Source organism: Mesoplodon densirostris, chromosome 5 (assembly GCF_025265405.1).
Source record: "Mesoplodon densirostris isolate mMesDen1 chromosome 5, mMesDen1 primary haplotype, whole genome shotgun sequence".
Taxonomy (NCBI): domain Eukaryota; kingdom Metazoa; phylum Chordata; class Mammalia; order Artiodactyla; family Ziphiidae; genus Mesoplodon; species Mesoplodon densirostris.
Window position 1 is genome coordinate 69,090,939 of NC_082665.1, and position 17,595 is coordinate 69,108,533.

The window sequence follows — 17,595 nt, forward strand, 5'->3', positions numbered from 1 at the left end:
AAAGGGTAAAAGCATCCAGTTATAAGATAAACAAGTCCTAGGGTTGTAATGTACAGCATGGTGACAAAGAGAGAGAGAGAGGAAGAGAGGAAGGAGGGAGGGAGGGAAGAAGGAGGGAGGAAGGAAGAAGAAAGAAAGAGCTGATCTTCCTTTCTTTTCTTTTTTAGCATTCTTAGGCTTCTCAAGTAAATCTCCCCCAAAACAGACTCCTTTGGTTTTAGAAAAGAAAACAGAATCAGCAATTTTTCAGGTGTGTGGTGAAAATGTAAGAAGTGTAGAAAACGTCCTCTTCTGGATACAGGATCTCATTCAAAAGGAACAGTGTCCCTACACCAGTGAAGATGAATGTATCAAAAACTTTGATGTAAAGGAATATCAGGAATTGAATGAGCTTCAGAAGAAGTTAAATATTTCCATTTCCTTGGACCGTGAAAAACCTTTGATTGAGGTTTCTGGAATTACCAAAGATGTGATACAGGTTAGAAATGCAATTGAGGACATGATCAAGAGAGTTAGATTGTCCAAAGAACAGGAATTCCTGGCAGATCGTACCAGTGATTTTGTGGAATGGCAATATAAGGACGATAACAAGTTTCATAGTTTTGACAAAATTACCAATATGCAACTGGAGGATGCAAAGAAACAAAAGAGAAAGACAATTGATGTTAAAATTAATCATCAGAGCTACACAGTGGACTTGGAAACATACACTGCTACAGATGCAAAGGGAAAGAGTTTACCTGTTTGGCGCCATACAAAATATGAAGGTGAATCAAACTATCATGCTTGTTGTCCATTACTTTATGCCTGTGATGTGTGTTGTACGTACATCAAAATGTTGTTCAAGTAGATAAAATCCAAGTACCCTTATGGAAGAAAATAGAAAACTTGGTCTCAGCTGAAGGAGCTTACACTTCGGCCATGAAAATACAGTACAGGTGCACCCAACAGCTGATCATTATTATCTTAATGGTAACAATAGTCAAATATTGCATTTGTTCTCATCTCTACAGTTTACAAGCTTCCCGGAGCCAGTTTGGCTGGGGAGGTAATGGTTGCTTCTGTCAGGAAAGGGAAAGCCATGGGCTGTAAGTAGCCCAAGGCTTTCTAGAACAAAAGACTGAAGACAGCCTAGTCAGAGAGTGGGCACTCTGTGTCTGTGACTGATGACCCAGAGTGGATGGGGAGCCTGAAGGATCTTCTCCCAGAAGTTCACTAGCTCCTCTGCCCTGAGGATAAGATTCTTGGACACACACATCAGGAGGCAGTCTTCAAGATTCCTGAGAAGGGAATGCTTGTCTTGTGTTGTCAGCTATTCCTGCCTTTGAACCACATAAATCCCCCACTGCAAACTACTGAATTGGCTTTCAGTACATTGAGAGATCAATGTGAACGAATTCCTCAGACTCTGAGCAACCCTGGGGAAATGACAAGTCAAATACAGTATTCTGTTTAGCAGACGGGGAGACAGCTGCCACCACAACCTGCCATGTAGCAAAACCTCCCACCCACCCAACTCTTAAGGATGCTGTGAAGAATAATGAAAGAATAGATGTGGAGGGCCTGGTGGTTGTGGTGAGTTCTGGCAAAAAGCCATGCATTTGTAAGCAAAACGTTAATGACTATTTATTGAAAACATTGTAGGGAAATCATTGATATTATATGTAAACTTATTAAATTATGACAAATTAGAGACTGAACAGAATATGCAGCTGAGTTACACTACACCAACAGTTCTCAAATCTGAGCATGATCAAACTAGTTAAGATGCAGGTACCCAGGTTCCACCCGTAGAGATTTTGATTCGGTAGATCTGTGAGGTTTTTTTAAAGCGGGCGTTATAGTTGGTTCTGTGGCGGGTTACCTGTGGTCCACATTTTGAAAACATTCTTCTAGAAATATAAGGGGCTTCTTGAACACCTTGATTTGGGAGATTGTAAAACAAGAGCACAAATGATACTCAGTTTTTCAAAGCATACCAGGAATGTGGACAATGCGGATGAGCCTTTCTAGGTGCGAGGGAGTTTTCAAATGTCTACTTTGCAGTTGAGATCCCCTTATACTGGAGTGATATGAAGCAGCAGAAAGTCTGTGTGGTTGAGCTACAGCCTGATGATTCAGAATACAAAACTGTGGCAAGCAAGTTTAATGAGACCTGTGCAAACTTCATCATAGAGAAGGTAAGCCTTCCGCTGACATGGAGTTTCTACACGGTGTTAATAGAGGTATCATTGTCCTGGATAAATACATTTTCATTCACTTCCTATCACATTTTTTACCCAGAATTAGAATATTTTAAGGCAATTAGGTTTTAAATTCTAGATTCTACTCATGTCACTATGATTTCTGAGACATTGAAATTCTTGTGTCAGTTATTACAATATATTAGATTGTAATATATTAGAATAATAAAGATATATATTTACTTTGTGAAGCAAGCTAATAATAACTCCTAGATATGGCTCCAAAGTTGGAGTCGATAACTAGCAAATCAGATCAGGATTATGTGCTTCTGCCCCACTATTCACAGATCAACAGTCCTTGCTTCCTTGATAATCCAGCAGTCCTTTCCCTGTTCATTTCCCTTATTTTGGCATCTTCTGCTTTTAAACATTAGTTTAGAAAGTTTCCTTTTTGAAATTATTTTTCTCCCTTGACTTCTAGGACAGTATTATTTTGATGCTTCTTTAACTAATGTTCCTTTCATTTTCACTGGCATCTTTTCTTCCTCTAAACCCCTAATCCTAGGTAACCCACAGGATTTATAGTTTGGTATTCTGTCTCTGCAGTTCACCAGGGAATGTTTTTACTCTTCTTGGCTGCAGCTATTATTTCAGTGTTGATAGCTCTCAAATCAACATCACCGACCTGGATCTTTAACTCAAGCTCTAGAACTTGAGTTCCCAAGTGGCCTAAAAAAGTCTCCACTTGAAAATCTGTCTGCTAAATCAATTTCCCTAAAATCTAACTCATCTCATCATTTCCCCTTCTTCCTGCTTTCTGTCCTTGGTTCCACCACTTTCTGAGTAAAGCTGGAGATCTTTGAGTACCTTCCCTTCATCTGTAATAACAAGTCTGCCAGTAAGGCCTGCATTGTCTTTCTTTGCAAATTTTCTCTTATTCTCTATTTGCACTGCCACCACACTGTTTATTCATGTACTTAATAATACATATTATTATTACATAATAATTCAAAAAAGATTTGAAGTGTCCTACAAAGATATACCTTCAGATAGCATAAATATGGACAAAAAGAAAAGTAGGGCAGGGAAATTAAGATAATTACAGAGGTATTGTTAGTTCACAAAAATACATAACATGAGGTCCTAGATAGTTACTAGAGGAGGCCCTCAATTTTGTCCTTGATCTTCCTAGTAGACAAAGTAAAGAAGTAAACACTCAGCTATAAGATTCATAATGTCCATAAATCAAAGAGCAAAGCATTTGATCAGGAGACTCAACAGTTTTTCACAGTACTGAGACTGACTCCTGAAAGAGTTCTCCTGTGAATAAGTACTAGAGAATATCTTCAAAATCATCCTCACAGTAAATTCAATATCAAATTTTATACCATTTTTTAAAATCCCTCAATGTAGGAAGGAGAGGAATAGGTTAGAGAGATTAAGAGGTACAAACTTACAGTTGCACAGTAGCTGAGTCACAGGTATGAAATGTGCAGTGTGGGTAATACAGTCAATAATTATATCATTTGTATGGTGACTGATCATGGCTGGACTTATCTTGGTGATCATTTTGAAATATATGGAAGTATCGAATCGCTATTCTGTGTAACAGGAACTAGCAGTGTTGTAGGTCAGTTATCCTTCAAAAATAAACAAACTCATAGAAAAAGAGATCAGATTTGTGGTTACCAGAGACAGGGGGTATAGGGAGAGGGAACTGGATGAAAGATAGGCAAAAGGTACAAACTTGCAGTTATAAGATAAATGAGTACTGGGGATGTAATGTACAACATGATAAATATAATCAACAGTGCTTTCATACACTATATTATGTGTGAAAGTTGTTGGGAGAGTGGATCCTGGGAGTTATCACAAGGAAAAAAATTTTTTTCTATTTCATTCATTTTGTATCTATATGAGATGATGGATGTTCACTGGACTTATGATGATCTTTTCATAATATATGTAAGTCAAACCACTATGCTGTACATCTTAAACTTATACAGTGCTATATGAATGTAAACTATATCTTAATAAAACTGGAAGAATAAATAACCTTGCCAAATAGACAGATCCCTGTATGTTGAGCAGAACAATTATATGTGGTACCAAGAAAATGTAATTCAAGTATGCAGCTCTTTCACGGTCTGCTTCTGAGACAATAAGTTTCATTAAAGATACCAATTACAGTCCTCTGGGAGTGGCTGACTGGCACATTGTGATGAGATGCCAAGTCCAAATTGAGCAGGACCACCCAGTTGACCAGAAATGTCTGCACTGGGCCTTGGAGTTTTACCATGTGTTGGCAGACCTTCACCAGAGAAATGACTTCACTACCCTTTTGTAGTGGAACCCTTTTTTCAATCTTATGTGAAATCCCAGTCTATGACGCCAGTAAAAGCAGAGCTAGAAGATATTCTCTAAGGCCCCTCTGTGGAGGAGTCTAGTAGTGCAAAAGCGCTAACATGAAAAATGGGTGGTCTGTCATCCTCCATGACTGTCATGTCTTGTGACTAAGGTTTTTTAACACACATGAACTTCCACCTAGATTCAACAATTTTGTAACATTTGCTTTTTTTCCTTCACTCTCTCTGTTTTTCCTGAAACAATTGAAAGTTGCAGATATCATGATACTCCTAAATATTATAGCATATGTATCCTAAGAATAAAAACATTCTCTTAAATAACACAAATATCATTATCCCTTATAATAATATCCAATAGATGGTCAATATTCAAATCACCCCTGTTGCTCAAAACAGCTTTCTTCTAACTTCCTCGAAATCCCTGCCCCCAATCTGGACTCACACATTGCATTTTGTCATTGTGCCTCCTTCATCTCTTCTGATATAGAACAGTACTCCTGCATTTTTAAACATTATTTTTCATGATATTGAAATTTTAGAAGAGTTTAAGCTAGTGGTGTTGTAGAATGTTCCACATTCTGGCTCTCTCTCACCTAGATTTTTTAAGAATCCAAGCAGCTTTCTTATAGATTCTAGATTTGTCTGATTGCCCATGGTGTCATTTAATTTATTCCTCTATCCGCTTTATTTGTGGTAAACTTGGAGTTAGGTTGAAAGGCTTGGGTAAATTCAGATGAGTATTTTTTGCAAGAATATATTTTGTAGGTGAGGCATCAAAGAAGCTTCTATTTATTTATTTACTTTTATTGAACTATTGTTGATTTACAATACTGTGTTAGTTTCTGGTATACAGCAGAGTGACTCAGATGTGTGTGTGTATATATATATAATATGTATATAAATTTATATACATATTTACCCTTTCATCCCACTGCTTTTCAGTCCTTCTTGTATTTCTGTGCCTCATCTGGGGTCACTTTCCTCTGGCTTTAGTATTTCTTCTAGTGCAGGTCTGGTAGTGATGAATTCTCTGTTTCTCTGAAAATTCATTTCACCCTCATTCTTTGAAGGATATTTTTGCTGGATACAAAATTCTGAATTGGTAGTTATTTTCTTTAAGCACTTTGAAGAAGTTATTCTGTTATCTTCTGACTTTCACTCTGCACTTCCCTTCTCTCCAGGAACTTGGCTCAGATCCTTGTTGCCTTCAAACAGACTTTTTTTTCCCACTAGCTCTTCTAGTAGTTGTTGGCAAGAAGTTTGGTCTGATACAAGTAGTCTATCATAGCCAGAAGTCTGCTGCTAAAATAAGCCTACTAAGTAAAGCTTAGAATTTATCCTACTAGGAATACAGACTCAGATTACTGTGTTCAAAATTACTTGAAATAATTTTCTTTGTGTGGTTATTAAATTTTAAAAGGATTTGTGCTCACTTCTGCAGCATATATACTAAAAAAGGGTGAGAAACAAGAATAAAAGGACTAAGAAATTAAGAATGGTTTCAAAACTTGGTGTGAATAAAATTTTAAGGCTTTTAAAAATGAGTAAAATAAATAAGATTTAGTAAACAGAAATAAATTGGAAGTAGTTTGAAGATCAGAAACTTAGTTGTAGGTAAAAGGAAAAATAAAATTTAAGATTATAAATTGGATCAACAAAATACATGATAATGCTGAGACCTGGAACTAGACGGCAAACTGTATCTTTTTTAAATTAATTAATTAATTTTATTTTTTATTTTTGGCTGCATTGGGTCTTCATTGCTGCACGTGGGCTTTCTCTAGTTGTGGCAAGCGGGGGCTACTCTTTGTTGCGGAGCATGGGCTTCTCATTGTGGTGGCTTCTCCTGTTGCGGAGCATGGGCTCTAGGTGCCTGGGCTTCAGTAGTTGTGGCACAAGGGCTCAGTAGTTGTGGCTCACGGGCTCTAGAGCGCAGGCTCAGTAGTTGTGGTGCATGCGGCATGTGGGATCTTCCCCGACCAGGGCTCGAACCCACATCCCCTGAATTGGCAGGTGGATTCTTGACCACTGTGCCACCAGAGAAGCCCGCCAACTGTATCTTAATTAAAAACGGGAAACCCCAAACTGAAAAATGGTCGTGTTTCATCTGTTGTATCTTGCCAAGGGCTCTTGGCACTGACAGCAAATTTTTCCTTATTGATTTGCAGATTGAGAGGATCCAGAATCCAGAGCTCTGGAAACACTACCAGACAAAGAAAAACAACATGGACACCAAAAATGGCCAATTAATAAATGAGAAGCTGCTCTTCCATGGGACAGATGCCAACTCAGTGACACTTGTCAACGGAAAAGGCTTTAACCGCAGTTATGCTGGAAAGAATGGTAAGGACGCAAGTAATCTGGCTGCTTCAAATGGGATGTCAGCCATGAGAACCCAAGCTGGCTGGGGACAGTATGGATGGTGCTGTGTTCTCTCATTGTTGGGGGCCATGTTACAGCCAAAGTTTTAGGTTAGACTCACTATATTTCATCCCGAAGGGACTGACTGGCCCTCCAGGGTGGGGGAATGATTTTTAAGAATAAAAAACCAGGGACTTCCCTGGTGGCACAGTGGTTAAGAATCCGCCTGCCAATGCAGGGGACACGGGTTCAAGCCCTGGTCCAGGAAGATCCCACATGCCGCAGAGCAACTAAGCCCGTGTGCCACAACTACTGAGCCTGCGCTCTAGAGCCCACGTGCCACAACTACTGAAGCCTGTGTGCTTAGAGCCCATGCTCCGCAACAAGAGAAGCCACTGCAATGAGAAGCCCACACACCACAACGAAGAGTAGCCCCCGCTCGCCTCAACTAGAGAAAGCCCGCACGCAGCAACGAAGACCCAACGTAACCAAAAGAAAAAAAGAATAAAAAACGCACAAAAATATTTAAAAGAAGCTTTAGAGAGAACTGAACATTATTTTAACATTATTTGACATATTGGGTCAACATTGTCAAATTATAGACTAAACTGAAATCCTTAAAGATGTTTTGTTTTTCTCTTCACAGCTACGGCATATGGAAAGGGAACCTATTTTGCTGTCAGTGCCCTTTATTCTGCCAGTGATGTATACTCCAGACCGGACGTAAATGGGAAGAAGCATATGTATTATGTGCGAGTACTCACTGGATCCTACACAGCTGGAAACAGTACATTAATTGTGCCTCCTCTAAAGGACCCCCAAAATCCTACTGACTCGTATGACACTGTCACAGATTGTGTGCAAAATCCAAATTTATTTGTGGTATTTTATGACTACCAGGCTTACCCAGAGTACCTCATTACTTTTAGACGTTAACATTCTGGTATCCTTTGCAGAAGATATTATTCATCTATACATAGCTAACTGTAAAGCAAGCTGTAGTTTTTTTTTCTCTTAACAGCTTTTTCTAAGATCAGAGGACCCTTGTCACTGAAATCCAGCCTCTCTTTCAAAACTGGAATGAACCTATCTTGAGAGCAGTAAATCCGAGAATTTAATTGGAGTTACAACTGTGTGTCCTCAACCATGTATATCAAATCTGTAGACGTACATGTGTTTATTTCCAGGAAGGAGAGTATAACATTAATCTGTCTTTTTTTTAAAAATTGGGGTATAGTTGCTTTACAATGTTGTGTTCATTTCTGCTGTACAACCAAGTGAATCAGCTATGTGTATACATATATCCCCTCCCTCTTGGATCTCCCCCCGCCCCCCCCGCCGCCATCCCACCCATCTAGGTCACCACAGAGCGCTGAGCTGAGCTCCCTGTGCTACACAGCAGGTTCCCACTAGCCATCTCTTTTACACTGGTAATGTATACATGTCAATCTCAGTCTTCCAGTTCATCCCCCTCCACGTCCACACGTCCGTTCTTTACATCTTCATCTCTATTCTTGCCCTGCAAGTAGGTTCATCTGTACCATTTTTCTAGATTCCACATATAAGAATAACATTAATCTTAAAGGCAGAGGACACAGTGATATAACTTCAGCTGCCACTGAGAGACAGCTGGTATCATGTCAGGACTCCATACTGCTGTGGGGAGCACAGTATTACTAAGTGGGTGGGGCTGCTGTCTTCCCTGGGTGCAGGGATGGTGTCTAATTTTCTTTATCTCTGGGCTGAGGTCTGTGCCTGATGTACAACAGATGCTCCATAAATGTTTCATAAACCACTTAAGAATGAAGAAGCCCTGTCAGACTCGTAACCAAAGTGGGAACCATCTCCTCAACACCCTTGACCTATTGTCACTTTGCCTCAAATCGATGAGATTCCATGGCAGGGAGCTTTTTCACAAAGCAGCCTATGGACATGTGGGACAACTCCGGTCAGGGCTCTGGGACTGCAGTGCAGCTATGTCCTGCACAGTCCAGGGGGCTGTGGTCTAGCTTGAGGACTAGGTGAGCTGTATCCCATGGAGTTGTGTAGTGCAGCAGCCCTGTTTCCAATTGGTCCTTTCTAAAGTTGAACCCAAATCTGCCTTTTTATAACTTTTATTCATGGTCTTAGTTCCGCCCAGTGGAAAAAAGGATAATGCCTGCTATATTTTCAGTATGAACCCCTTCTACTATGTTAAGATTAAATGAATCTAAGGGTATTAAATAGCACATTTTCCTTGGCAGCCTACCTTTTGATGATTTTAAAGCCATATGCATAAATAAACCAAAGGAATTAAGCAGTCATATTACTAATTTGCTAACTCAGTAGCTACAGGATAGTAATGGAAAGTTTCTTTTTTAACTTCCTCAGGTAAATTTCAGATTCTAACACTGTTTATTGAGTGCCTACATTAACCAGGTACTATAATAGGTGCTTTCACATAACAGTATTTATTTTCTTCCCCCAAACACTCTTGTGAGGTAAGAATTATACCCCCTTTTCAAAGCTGAGGAAACTGATGCTCAGAACACCAGAAGCTTCCTTGCCTTAAGTCACCTGGGTAACAGGCCTCAGAGCCAGCAACTGAATCTGGGTCTCTGTGTCATCAAGCCCCTTGCTCTTCCCACTACAGAACATGGCTTCTAGATTAATGTTACTGATTCAGAAATATCTCAGACAATCTGTGAACTATCCTCATATTTCCTTGGCCTTGTCCCTTCTGGCTTTGGTTTTCATTGTAGATTCTCTTCATCTGAAGCTCTGTAGGCCAAGAGGCCAGAGCTATGCCCATGGGGAGCCAGGACAGATGATGAACTTGATGCTAGGGGTCACCAGGAGGATAAAGGCACTCTTTCTTGGCCCCAGGGAACAATGCCTGCACTTCAAGTAAAGGAGGTTGAGGGGGCCATAGTTGCTGCTTCATTAAACACAGACGTCTTGAAATTTTTCTTGCTGTTGCTGTTTTTTAAGTGGATTGGCAAAGACTTCTTATTGCTTAGGAGTAGCTTCCCAGCCACTGGCATCTGAACTTGGGCTTGACAATGAATGTACGAAATAAAAAAGGAGAGACCTGCTCTCTAATTTGTTCTTGTTCTCCAGTGGTTTGGTTAACTTAGGCAAGGCTGAATATCAGGGTGTATTGCACCAAGTTATGATGATTCAGTCTGTAAATGTTATAGTTACCCTCAATCTAAAGAAATATGTCATACAACACAGGGAACATGGCCAATATTTTATAATAACTATAAATGGAGTATAACCTTTAAAAATTATGAATCACTGTATTGTACACATGCAACACATAATATTGTACATCAACTATACTTCAATAAAAATTTTTTAAAATATTTCCTCCTTTTTGAATAAAATGCTTGGAAAATGTTATTTGGTGGTTAAACATCTTTATCCTTTAGGGCAAATACAGGAGAGCTTGATGATAAACACAGGCCACTGCTGATAAAAGACCACAACTAAACATGACAGCATCAAGGGATCCTCACAGTATCAAGAGCATTCAGCTGAAAATTACAGAAGGGCACAGTACAGCTTTAGTTCAGTAAATCTGAAGGGCGGATTGACCCCAACAAGCAGCCCCTGCTAAAACAAGCCCACTTTGAACCTGTGTTAGGTCTTGGTGGTCTACTCCAGGGCCAGAGATTCTTAAACTTTTTTGCTATGTGAAGCACCTCAGGTGCTTGCTGAGACTGCAAAATCTGGCCCATCCCAAAGGAGGCAAATTCTATAGCTCTAGAGTGGTGCCCAGACACCTGCATCTTCAGCAAGCCCCTCAAATGATGCTGATATCCCTGATACCCAGAGCTGCTTAGGACTTTCATGGGCCCCAGGCAATTTTGCCTTTGTAGGCCCCTTACTCCATGAAAAGTATTAAACATGATACTTCGCTACTGCATTGGTATAAACATGAATGTAATCGAAACTAGATTATATTCTTTTTTTTTTATTTTTAAAGAAACTAAAACACTTCTGTAGACCCTAAAAGCTCAGGGGCCCTAGCTACTTAGCCTACCGGATAGATCATCCTGCTTATACATGGATACTGTAACTTTATTTATTTTTTTTTATTTTTTTATTTTTTTTTTGCGGTACGCAGGCCTCTCACTGCTGTGGCCTCTCCCGTTGCAGAGCACAGGCTCCGAACGCGCAGGCTCAGCGGCCATGGCTCACGGGCCCAGCCGCTCCGCGGCATGTGGGATCTTCCCGGACCGGGGCACGAACCTGTGTCCTCTGCATCGGCAGGCGGACTCTCAACCACTGCGCCACCCGGGAAGCCCGATACTGTAACTTTAGATGTAACACTTCAATCCCTCTAACCTCTGGAGGGTCAAAGTATTAATATTTAGTTAATAATTGAGTTCACTCATTCGGGCATGCTCTTCTGAGAAATGCAGGATGAAATGGGACCCTACTTGGTGGCTGACCATCTCCCCCTTTGACTGTCTTCTCCTTCCCACACTCCCCAGTTGCAGATAGCCAGGATCTCTTGCCGTGTCATAATCTCTCTATAAAATTAGGAAATTCTCTCCCAACACCCATTTACATTTCGAATGCATTCATATCAATGTCTTAACTCTCTACCCAGGTCTCTGCATGCCAGAAACTATTACCTCTAACTGAAATCAATACTTTGCCCTCAGAACAGCTTTCAAACCTTTCTGACCCCAACATACACTAAGAAATACATTTTATATCAGGCCCAGTACACACACGGATATAACTGAAAAGATTTATGAAGTATATTTACCCTGAAAAAAATTTTTCTTGGACAGTTTCACAAAATAATACTTATATTTACTATTGAATTCACTGAAATTACATATTCTGCTCCATTAAAAAAAATGCTGGTCTCGCCCACTAAATTGATTTTATGACTTGTTAATGGGTCACAATCTACAACTTGAAAAACACTGGTCCAAGTAGTAGCAAATATAATAAAATATCTGGGAGGGAGGGGGGGAGGGAACCCTGGGGGAGGGAGGGGGGAGGGAATTTTGTGTGAAGGAGGGTATGGGGGAGCTCTCAGTGAGGGCAGGTGTAAAAAAATATATATAGCTGAAGACAAATGTCTATTTCTGCGATAGGGATATACCTACTACAGGTAACAGACATCTCACCCTTAGCCACAACATCCTCTGCCCCAGTGTTTCTGAAGGAGTATCGGCCAACAAGGTCTCCTTTTTAAAAAATCCTCTCAAATATTTAAGGAGCACCTACCGTGTGCTGGGCACTGATCAAGACTCTGCAAATATACAATAATCAAAGTCCAAACCTTCATGCAGTGACATTCTCGTTGGGGGAGATAGTAATCAAATAAATAGGCAAATATATAGTGGTCAGATGGTGGTAAGTGCTACAGAAGGGTCCTTTTTCAGACCCTTCTTTTCCTGGGCATGTTCACCTCCCTTCCTCCTTTCTCCCAGAAAGTATGTACTCTCTTGGGATTTACTGATACCGTCAGTTTGACCTGAGAAGGATGGGGCCAGTAGTCAATTCTTCTTAAAAGGTGACTTTGTGTATCTTTTCTGTTTTGAATGGTTACTGAGTTCAATGTTTTTGTAATTTTTAAATTCTTACTTGGACGGTAATGATAATAATTACCCCACATATTGCAAATGTAATGAGAGTGGGATCAAGTTCACTAAGCCAAGCTTTTAGTTAGTTTCAAGAGTTAGTAGCATTTGGTCCTTTTTATTCCAGGGCTGGTGTTCCTGGATGTCCCAGTTCCTTACACAAGGAGGCCTCTTATTGGGCCCCAACCTACTTTTCTCCTGATTGGTATTCTGCTCTGGATTACAGGGGTTAACCAGTGAGAATTCTACAGATGTGAGAAATGTGATCACTTCGCATCAAGGCTAGACTTCAACCTGCATTTGAATTAAGAGATCAAGAACTTAAAACAATCATAAATCTTCCCACACCATCTTATGACAAAGAGTCCACGATATCTACTGAAATTAACAACCACACCCCTACCCCCCAAAAAGCTAGAATTCACCCAATGGATGCATTAGATCAGGAGTTAGCAAACTTTTTTTTTTTTTTTTTTTTTTTGCGGTATGCGGGCCTCTCACTGTTGTGGCCTCCCCCGTTGCGGAGCACAGGCTCCGGACGTGCAGGCTCCGGACGCGCAGGCTCAGCGGCCATGGCTCACGGGCCCAGCTGCTCCGCGGCATATGGGATCCTCCCAGACCGGGGCACGAACCCGTATCCCCTGCATCGGCAGGCGGACTCTCAACCACTTGCGCCACCAGGGAGGCCCAGGAGTTAGCAAACTTTTAAAATATTTTCAGCTTTTCGAGCCATACTGCCTCTGTCACTACTCAACTCTGCCATCGTAACCCTAAAGCCACCACAGACAATATGTAAATGAATGGCTTGGCTGTGTTCCAATACAACCTTATTTACAAAAACAAGCAGCAGGTGACCCCTGCTGATGGAGAGACTATTTCTTGGTGAGAACACTAGGGGCTTACATTTGAGATAAGCTGATGAGATAGGAAAGGAAAGGCAAAGGCACTGAAGAAAGAGGCCTACCAATAACAAAGAGCCAAGTTGTCTAAAGAGCAACGTGTATGCAAGAAGGTGGCAAGAGACTAAAATGTTAATTAGGTGAGAACAGGACATTTATAAGCATATGCAAATTGACCTTTTGCCATTTCATCTTTTATTTTAAAAATATTCTTAAAATATTATTGAAAAAGTCATTTTCTATTAGAGTCGCAAACTTCTTCCTTGAATCAAAAGTTGTGCCACTATCTTGGTTACCTGTGGATTCACCAAGCAGTCCAGCAAGTCATCTGTAGAAATGAATGTTTGGGAAGGGGCCACAGTACTATTTGAAGCAATTTGTTCCACAACTGCATTCTCACTTTCACTCATCATTCGTTGTCTCTTGGTATAATGCAATTTTCCAAAGCGTTTTCCATTTTTGCCAACAAAGTCTTCACCATCACTTTCAAACATGCCTCCTGTTTCTGAGGGTGGTTCTTGGGAACATGGTATCACAGGAACCAGATCAGGACCAAAGGGACTTGCTGCCTCCTGTTTTACTGTTCCCAAGGTTAAGTTGTGGTTACTAGTTTGCTCTACCTCCACGTGGTTGTGCATATTTAATTCTTCCTTTATCACGTACTCTCCGTTTGTGCTCTGCGCTTGGGTTTCTACTACCTTAGATGTTCCATAATGATCAAAAAAAGCAGAAACGGCTCCATTTAAGTAGCGACAATTGACTTCATGGGATGTTTCCTCAACCTAAGGAAAAAGAAAAACTCTTTAAAATGGTTATATGCACTTATATAAACTGGAAAACAAATGTTCCAGCCGGGATTGGTTTATCACAGGATACTAACTGCCATGATGAAAACCAGAAGGGACCTACCTCAGTTGGGTTTAACCAAGCTCTGGTATCATGTGGATTCTCTGCAGTTTTCAGGGCACACACAAGCATGCGGGTGATTGCCTCTTCTACCCGGGCTTGGTGGTCCTCTTCCTAAATCAAGGTTAAAAAAAGACACATTTTTTCACTTGTCTCTGTGTCTCATTGCTTAAAACAGAGTAGAGTCTCTTAATTGTGTGTTCTGTTCTCTCATTAACATAAGATTTGTTACTGAAGGAATATGTTGTTGGCAGACCACAATTTTTATGTATTCACTCTCCTCTGCCATCTAGAAGAGTTTTAGAATATTTTACCAACCAAATTTAAGTGTGTATCCTGTCTATAAAACATAGACCTTAAGTATGAACCACCTTATGATTTTTTTCCCAATATTTTCCATTCTCTGACATGTTTAAAGTTAAAAAAACAGAGTATTACATACAAAGGAATAATCCCTGTAGAGCAGTGGTCCCCAACCATTTTGGCACAAGGACCGGTTTCATGGAAGACAGTTTTTCCATGGGATGTGGGGGGTGGATTGGTTCAGGCAGTACATGAGCAATGGTTCAGGCGGTAATGCGAGCGATGGGGATCAATGGGGAGCAGCAGATGAAGTTTTGCTCGCTTGCCCGCTGCTCACCTTCTGCTGTGTGGCCCGGTTCCTAACAGGCCGTGGACCAGTATCGGTCTGCGGCCTGGGGGTTGGGGACCCCTGCTATAGAGGATCATTTTGATAAGCTATTTTCTTGAGGAACGGGAAATAATTATAATAAACATTCTTGGCCACAAGAATGAGATGACCAAATATCTAAATACGTCTTTTTAAAGAGACAATAATTATAAACTATGGTATTAATGATAAATTACATTATATATATGTGTATATATATGTAAAATTTTCTTTTTTTTGGCAATCTTTTTTTTTTTCTTGGCCACGCTGTGTGGCTTGTGGGATATTAGTTCCCCAACCAGGGACTGAACCCAGGCCCTCGGCAATGAAAGCGAAGAGTCCTAACCACTGGACTGCTAGGGAATTTCTAGTGATAAATTACATTAAAATCAATAATTTTGTTCATCAAAAGATACCATAAAGGAAAAGACAAGCCAGATGTCTGTAACATATATAAGTGATAGGAGATGAACAGAATATATAAAGAATCTGCACACATCAATAAGACAAATGACCTAATTTTTTTTAAATGGGCAAGACATGAAGACAAACATGTCAAAAAAAGAACAATTATAAGCTTAAAAACACAAGAAAATAGGTTTAGCTTCATTCATAATCAGGGAAATGCAAATCAAGAAACCCATGAAACTGGCAAAAGAGGGTCTGATAATTCCAAATGGTGGAGAAATGTGCTTGACAGAAATCTTGTTGATGGTGGGAAAACATGTAGGCATTATTTTATAAACTTGAGTATTGTGTACCCTATAGACCAGCAACTCCACTCCTAGATATAGACATATATACATATTCTCTAGAGAAACTCTTGCACATGTGTACAAGAATATTCTATTTATAAAAGCAAATGGAAACAACCCAATTATCCATCAACAGAAAAATGAATCAAATTGTAGTACATTAACACAAGAGGATATTATATCATGGTGAAAATGAATGACCAGCTATGTGTGACAACACAGATGAATCTTAGAAACATAATATTAAATTAAAAAAAAAAAGCAAATCCCCAGGATGAGATACCACTTCACACTAGGAAGACTATAATAAGCCAGATAACGACAAGTGTTGGTGAGGATATGGAGAAATCAGAATCTTCACAAATTGCTGGTGGGAATGTAAATAGTACAGCTGCTTTGGAAAACAGCCTGGCAATTCCCCAAAGGTTAAATGTAGAGTTACCAGACGGTTAATTTTATAAGTCAACTTGGCTAGGCTATGGTGACCAACTGTCTAGTCAAACACTAGTCTAGATGTCGCTGTGAAGATATTTCGTAGACGTGATTAACATTTATAATCAGCTGACTTTAGGTAAAAGATCATCCTCAATAACGAGGGTGGACCTCATCCAATCAGTTGAAGGCCATAGGAGTAAAATTTAAGGTTTTCTGGAGAAGAGATTCTGCCTCAAGATTGCAACAGAAATCCTGAGTGAGTTTCCAGCCTGCCAGCCTGTTCTACAGATTTTGGACTCCAGACTGCAACTTTAACTCTTGTCTGAATTACCAGCCTGTTGGCCTGCCTTGGCTGATGTACCATATGACCCAGCAACTCCACTCCTAGGTACATACCAAGAGAAATGAAAGCATACATCCACACAAAAACTTGTACACGAATGTTAACAGTAGCATTATTCATAATAACCAAAAGTAGACACAACCCAAAAGTCCATCAATTGACTAGTGGATAAACAAAATGTGGTATATCTGTACAATAAAAAATTTTTTAGCCATAAAAAAAAGGAATGAAGTACTGATACATGCTACTACATGGATGATTCTTGAAAACATTATGCTGAATGAAAGATGCCAGCCATAAAAGGTGCCCCCTTCAAATAGTTAAAACAGAAAAAAAAAAAATCTGTATAGTTTTAGAAGTAATGGGTATGGTTACAAGCAGGCAGATGACATCTCCACGATGGAATGAGCTATCTTGGGAGGCAAAGCATCTGTAAGGCTATTGTAGACGAGACTTTAGCACTGGGAGTGGAAGTGAACTCCTGGGGGTGGAAGTGAACTCCATGCACTCTACCATATTTGCTCTGATTCCAATACAGCATGCTGCAAGCAGAATTTCTTTCTTTTTTTTTTCATGTATAGTATTTTTAAAGGTTTATTTTATACAGCAGTTTCTTATTAGTTATCTATTTGAAACATATTAGTGTATATATGTCAATCCCAATCTCCCAATTCATTCCCCCACTCTCCACCCACCTGCTTTCCCCCCTTGGTGTCCATACTTTTGTTCTCTATATCTGTGTCTCTATTTCTGCCTTGCAAACCGGTTCATCTGTACCAGGTTTCTAGATTTCACATAATATATGCATTAATAAACAGTATTTGTTTTTCTCTTTCTGACTTACTTCACTCTGTATGACAGTCTCTAGGTCCATCCACGTCTCTACAAGTGACCCAATTTCATTCTGTTTTATGGCTGAGTAATATTCTATTGTATATATGTACCACATCTTCTTTATCCATTTGTCAGTTGATGGGCATTTAGGTTGCTTCCATGATGTGGCTATTGTAAATAGTGCTGCGATGAACATTGGGATGCATGTGTCTTTTTGAATTATGTTTTTCTCTGGGTATATGCCCTGTAGTGGGA

The 17,595-nt window shown here is 39.9% G+C and overlaps 2 protein-coding genes across 3 annotated transcripts in view; one reads left to right on the forward strand and one right to left on the reverse strand.

Annotated features, from left to right (window-relative positions):
- Positions 1–10,217, forward strand: part of PARP14 (poly(ADP-ribose) polymerase family member 14) — a 49,150-nt gene extending 38,933 nt beyond the window's left edge. The window contains exons 14-17 of the mRNA XM_060099011.1: positions 168–767; positions 2,047–2,180; positions 6,718–6,892; positions 7,557–10,217. Of these exons, the coding sequence (XP_059954994.1) occupies positions 168–767; positions 2,047–2,180; positions 6,718–6,892; positions 7,557–7,846 (1,199 nt within the window). The 3' untranslated portion in view covers positions 7,847–10,217. The remainder of the gene's footprint in view (positions 1–167; positions 768–2,046; positions 2,181–6,717; positions 6,893–7,556) is intronic.
- Positions 10,218–13,584: 3,367 nt separating this feature from the next.
- Positions 13,585–17,595, reverse strand: part of HSPBAP1 (HSPB1 associated protein 1) — a 53,964-nt gene continuing 49,953 nt past the window's right edge. For both annotated transcript variants that reach the window (XM_060099946.1, XM_060099945.1), the window contains 2 exons: positions 14,307–14,417; positions 13,585–14,179 (listed from right to left, as the gene is read on the reverse strand). In XM_060099946.1, the coding sequence (XP_059955929.1) occupies positions 13,640–14,179; positions 14,307–14,417 (651 nt within the window). In that variant the 3' untranslated portion in view covers positions 13,585–13,639. The remainder of the gene's footprint in view (positions 14,180–14,306; positions 14,418–17,595) is intronic.